Here is a 6,000-nt window from a genome sequence, read left to right as displayed (position 1 = left end):
TATGAGATATTTGATTTAGATTACTAATAGTAATACATGTCAGTATTCCATTGCTTAAAACTTAAAGGCTTTCATTATTTTCCCTACAGATAATGAAATTAACTCATTGCTCATTTTATTCCTTTATTTATGTTTAAAATCTATTTAATTCGTCTTCAGTACAGTAAAATGCTTAAGAAAACATTAATCAATTGAAATGAATTTGAAATCTTTGTTCAACACCTTATTTAAATAATATATATGTTTTTCACTAAACATCCATTTATATATTATACACTAATATATGAATTAAAATTTAATTGATTCCTCTGAAAGATTTAGCTGCTGCTTAATATAATGTGTATAGTGTGTACACAGTGTTAGTTTAATTAAATTCATCTCTCTGTCTGGCTAATTCTGAGCTGTGTGTAAGCAATATATGCAAATAGTGCTTCTCCTACTTTGAAATAATTTCATATTTAATTGTCTCCAGACCCATTGCTCATCTCCGTAACTGAAAACCCCAGTTGGTGAGTCACAAATTGCGCAAAATGTTTTTGTTAATTGCCGGCTGAGTCCTTGTTCGTGCTGCTCATTCTTAAATGTACTCCTGGTCCTTGTGCCTCAGCTACTGATTATTAAAATTGCATTCCGTCGTTCTTGTTGTGGGTTATTTGTTTACTCTAATGAGCATTTAATGGCCAATTCCAAGCTGGTGACACACACACACGCACACACACAGGAAAAGCAAGAGATAACCGAAAAAAAAATCGAGAGAAAATCGGGGAAACTAAGAGGAAGAAGGAAATTTAGATTAGCCTTACCTGCAGCGATTTTCCCTTCCGGTTTTGCACTTTACCCTTTTCCTTTTCTCCTCTCTCCGCCTAATTTGATTTTTATTACACTTTTCTCAGTTCATTACAATGTCTGGTTTTTTGCCTCTCTCTCTCCTGTTCTGTCGCTTTTCATTCATAAATTACGGGGAAATTTGGCATATAGTAAGGTTGCTTTTTCCCCGCACTCTTCGTCGGAAAATCCCCTCCTTTTATGGCACATCCTTTGTACTTATCCCTGTGGGAATTGCGTATAATTTGCGCATGTTAATTAGCTCATTTCGGGCATAGATTTGAGCCCATCGTCGAACACATGTAATTAAGCAAATTAGGCAAATGAAGCAACTAAATAAATAGTTCATGGCTGGACCAGCTCTCTGCTTCCAAGGGTTGGGGAAGGGGAACAGGAGGGGCAGCTGGGCGCTAAACGCTTTCAAGGTCGTTTGCCTAACAGGCTGACTGGCCAATCTAATGACCCATTCCCTTTAATTCATGGCTACATTTTGCTCTCACTGGCTACACTGGAATAGATTATTAAAATTCGAAATTTTAATTTAAATAAGTTATTCTTTGATTGTAATCACTTCTCTGAACACTATGTTATTTTTAAAAACCTCACCTCAATTACCATTGATACTATACCAAAATATCCTTTTTGTTTTAAATAAAAAATTTTGTGAAAATGGGAATGTTTAAAATAAATAAGAATTTTCCATAGATTTCTATAACATTTCTAATCAAACGTTTTTTATTAAAGTATCCAAACCAGTTTCCAAATTAGTATTTTATAAAATATAAAAATATTTATTTTACAGTGTTATCAGCTCTTTGAGGAGGATTTTAGGAGGTGGTTGCAAGCACCACCTGTTCGCAGGCCTTTGTGGTTGTTGTGGTACTTGGTTGGATGGTTTTTGCCATGGGTCTGGTTTTCATTTTCAGCCCTGGCCCTTTCTGACACATTTATCATCGAAACGCACAAACACACGCATCGGCCTCAAGGGTTGCTAACTTTTAATGCACTAAATAACTACAGAAAGTTATTTCGTCAAGGGTGTGAAATGGAGGTAGATGCCCAGACCTTTTCACACCAAACCCCTAGCCACCCACATTTGCATATGTAGTCGCAGCACTTTAGTCAAACTTTCACCGACGTCAGCGTCTGGAAAACTTCATCCTTGACACTCCCACATGAACATTACACCCACAACCACCCACAGCCACCCACAATCACCCCATTCAGACCTTCAAAGCAATCATCTGGGCATAAGCATGGCCATGTACGATCCTTTAAGTGCTGCACGATTGCATAATAGAGGGAGTTTTCAAGTGCAAAACTTGGCATAATTCCTCGGCCATCAAATCTGTTTGCAGAGTGTTTATTGCATTTTCTTTGGGGGCGGTAGGGCATTTCCAAGCACATTTTCCTGACGATGTCCGTCCTTTCGAGCATGGGATAATATTTTCCAAGCTGCCACTTGCCACAAACTCAAGTTGACTTTGAAATGCTTCTCGCTTGTATCAAGTTTTTTTCTAGATTTTCTTTAAAGTTTGTGCATTATAAAATCTGTTTAAAAGGGAATACATTCTATGGGTGTGATGATTGAATTAATAAGGAAATTAGTACAATTAAGTTTAGAACTACACTCGTTTGTTCATATTTTTATTGAGAGTGTAAACGTAAGCATCAATTTATTTTGAGTCGAAAAGTCTGTTGGATTTTTTCGAAAGACCACAACTTTTGAAAACTTTTTAGTGTGGTCGAAATGCCTCAGTGATTTCTGTAGTCACCACCTATATTGCAATTTATTAAATGGTTAATATGAATATATTAAAATCTTAACTTATCTTTATCTAATTTTAGTTGTGCGTTTGGAAGTTTTTGCCGAGGAGGTCACCACTGCAGCCAGTTTGTCGGAAGGTGAGTTGTCCCATGTAATCCCCGATTCTGATTCAATATTCCGCTTTTCGAAACCCCGCAGAATGGGGCTCCGGCTGGCGGGGCACAAATTTCCTAGTGGAGGTCGAACAAACCGCTCCCATATCACCGCCCTCCTCGTCCTCAGCGTCCTCGAATGGCAGCGAGGATTATATTGGGGAACTGGGGAGCCAGGAGGTGGACGATGGATTCACAACAGGTGCCACAACAGGGGCCTCCAATACGACTACCGAAGAGACAGGTGGGTTTAATTATACTCCCTCTATCGAACCTCATTTTTAATTGTCTTTATTACGCTAGTAAAACTGGCATTTTTACTTTTTACATTTTAAGAGTAAAAACATTTCTAGAATAAACGCACAAGAAAATGCAATTTTATGAGGCTAATTTCGCAAATCATTGCTTTAAGTGCGAAATAAATTGCAAAATAAAAGTTTCAGGTAAAAAAAAAACGTATGTCAAACTTTAATTGGTTGACTTTCGTGTGGCTTCCAAACAGTACAAAACTATTTTCTCTACATGTGTAGGAGACTGTTTTTGTCTATACAAATAAACGCTCCGCAAATGCTGGTTAATAATATGTTATTCCCTAAATTAATGTAAATCCTGCCTGATTTGGTAATAACCAATTTCAAATGAGCATAGATTAGGAACGACATGAGTGGGATTAGAGGTGTTTTCACTTTTGGAATAATAATTTTCCAAGGGTATGCCACACATGTAGCCGTATCCTTTGGATACATTTTCCTTTTGCAAATATTGAATTTTCCTTGCACTCGCGTAACTTCACCACCTGGAAACAAAATCCCTTGGCTGGATTTGACGGGCTAAAGTCGCTGATTCGGTTGCTTAATAAATCCCAATGCCAAATCCCACTGCCATTTGTTTATCGCGGAGATTTCACATCGACGATAATTGAATTCGAGCCTGACTCTTGAGTTATTTACGTGCGGCACGTGCGACCAGTTTACAATCCAAACAAATCCATAATATTTATGGCGAAAAGGAACATTCGATTGCATACATTGAAAATAAATAAACAAATGGCATTTGCGCGTAATCTTGCAGGACCCAAGATCATCGTTCGCACCGAAGAGGTCCTGATTGTGGGCCTGGTCCTGGTCCTCTGGGTGGGCGCCATCATGCTCTTCTTTAACCGATGGGGCAAGATCCGGATGCTGGAGCCATATCAGCCCAAGTTCCAGCAGCAGCACCGCAGCTCCTGTCCACTGGTCGACCTGGATGCAGTCACTACTCACCAGGTAAGATCCATCTTTGTAAATAGTTCAGCTTTTCAACCTACGTAGATATATTATATGAAATTTATTTGAATTTAATTTGTACCTGGCAAGAAAAGTTTGGCAACTTATATATTATTATGCTTATCAGTTTAAAAACCTATAATTTAACAGTTATTATAATTTAAAAGGTATAGTCATTATTCATTCATTATTTTGTATCAAGAATTCCCTTCACTTCTTAACAGGACAAAGTTATTTTTTTGCTGTTGTATATTTTTAGATTTTTCAATTACAAAGCCCTATGAATTTTTTGAGATCACTATAAAATGGCATATATTTTTAATATTTATTTGTAACAAAAGAAGAAGTGTATAAATTTATTGCTACAGCTTTGACCTGCAGTCTTCTTTTACCCATTCGAATTTTATTTTATTTTGAGTAGTTGTGAATTAACTTAAGCTATATATAGTAAATGCATCGCTTGATATACATATTTTTTTTTTTTTTGTAGCGCTCCTCCGTGTCGCGAATGTCGATGGGTATGGTACACAATCTCAATATGCCGACGTGTCAATTTGCGGCCTATAATCCCAACATGTATGCCAAGGGTATGTACGCCATTCGTGTGTCCTTTTATACGCCCCCTTTTATTTTTTTCCTCCCCTTACCACCCATCCCCAATCACCCATCAAACCGAACTGAATGCAATTAAATTCGAACATCCATCGAGCTCAAAGTATTCGAAACTTGTGCTGCATACTTTAGTGCGTCGCCAAGAGCGACACAGTGACTCAAAATATATTAAAAATTTTAGGAATAGATTATACGTTTCACAAGTTTTACATGATAATAGATTTAAGTGTACATTAGTTAAAATTTAAGTCTAATTTATAAATTGGTTTTCTTAACAAAATGGCGCACCACAGTTTTCTTACCTTTTTTTTATTAATATTAACTAGTTTTATTTTTGAATACTTATTTTTAATATTAAAGATAAAACAATTTGTTGAAGTGCCGCATTTTTTTTTTATTTTATTTATTATATACAACGCATATTGAAGGCACTATTCACCAAGTACAATTTTTGGAAAATTAACACGAAAATTAATAATTGTTTTAGACAAACAGACTTAAATCAAACTATGCTAATAAAAGTTATAATTTTACAAAGAATTAAATTAAAATGACTATGAATGATAGTTTTATAAGATAGTTTTGTCTGCTTGTTGATATAAAAAGGATTTTTGCTAGCTCTAATTCAATTTAAATTTATTCATGTTCTTGTGATACAGCTGAGACACGCTTGAATTTAATGAACTGGTTAACATATGCAGACATCTGTTCTCATTGCCAATCCCTTGCAGCTTAATAGTAATCCCTCCTATTTAAACGACCCCCATGTTCCTGCAAAGTCGATGCGAATCGAAATACTTATGCGTAATGTGCGCTATTTGAAGCGTTCGTTAACGCCGCCGTCCCTCCCACTGCCACGCCCCCAATGAAGCTGGTAAATACAGCATTTAGTTGTAGTCACTTTGCCGCCCCGTATCCCGAACCCAGGACTTTTTTTTAATGATTTGCCAGACAATTAAGTTGCTCGCGGAGTAAAGACAGCGAAGCAAATAACAGTACATTTTAAATGCCCCTGCTGGTTGGTGGGGGGTTCCTCTTAGATTTTTTGCGCTCCACATCCACATCCCCTCCAGAGTTACGCAATTAAATCTCGAGGAAACCCAACGAACACATGGACAGGAAGAAAAGAGGAGTAAGATGCATGTTTTATGTGCAAGAGCAGATTTAAATCTTTAAATTGATAACAAATTTTTTTAAATACAAAAAAATTCAAAATAGATAGGGGTTCAATAAAAAGGAAATAAATCTAAGTAATATATCTATCACTATAACGTTTGGCTTACATTTGTTAGAAGAAAAGGAATATACAAAAAAACGTACATTAGAAAATTAAAGGCAATAGTTCAATGTTAAGATAAAATAAATTAAACGAAAATTG

At 36.3% G+C, this 6,000-nt stretch overlaps 1 protein-coding gene across 1 annotated transcript in view; it reads left to right on the top strand.

Moving 5' to 3' along the window:
- LOC108137744 overlaps nucleotides 1-6,000 on the top strand; it is a 44,304-nt gene that overhangs the window by 35,749 nt on the left and 2,555 nt on the right. Inside the window, exons 2-5 of the mRNA XM_017259644.2 lie at nucleotides 2,674-2,730; nucleotides 2,792-2,989; nucleotides 3,817-4,010; nucleotides 4,501-4,597. Of these exons, the coding sequence (XP_017115133.1) occupies nucleotides 2,674-2,730; nucleotides 2,792-2,989; nucleotides 3,817-4,010; nucleotides 4,501-4,597 (546 nt within the window). The remainder of the gene's footprint in view (nucleotides 1-2,673; nucleotides 2,731-2,791; nucleotides 2,990-3,816; nucleotides 4,011-4,500; nucleotides 4,598-6,000) is intronic.

This window comes from Drosophila elegans, unplaced genomic scaffold, assembly GCF_018152505.1.
Source record: "Drosophila elegans isolate 14027-0461.03 unplaced genomic scaffold, ASM1815250v1 contig_149, whole genome shotgun sequence".
Lineage (NCBI taxonomy): Eukaryota > Metazoa > Arthropoda > Insecta > Diptera > Drosophilidae > Drosophila > Drosophila elegans.
The sequence above is the reverse complement of the archived record's forward strand: the minus strand, read 5'-3'. Positions and strand labels throughout refer to the sequence as shown.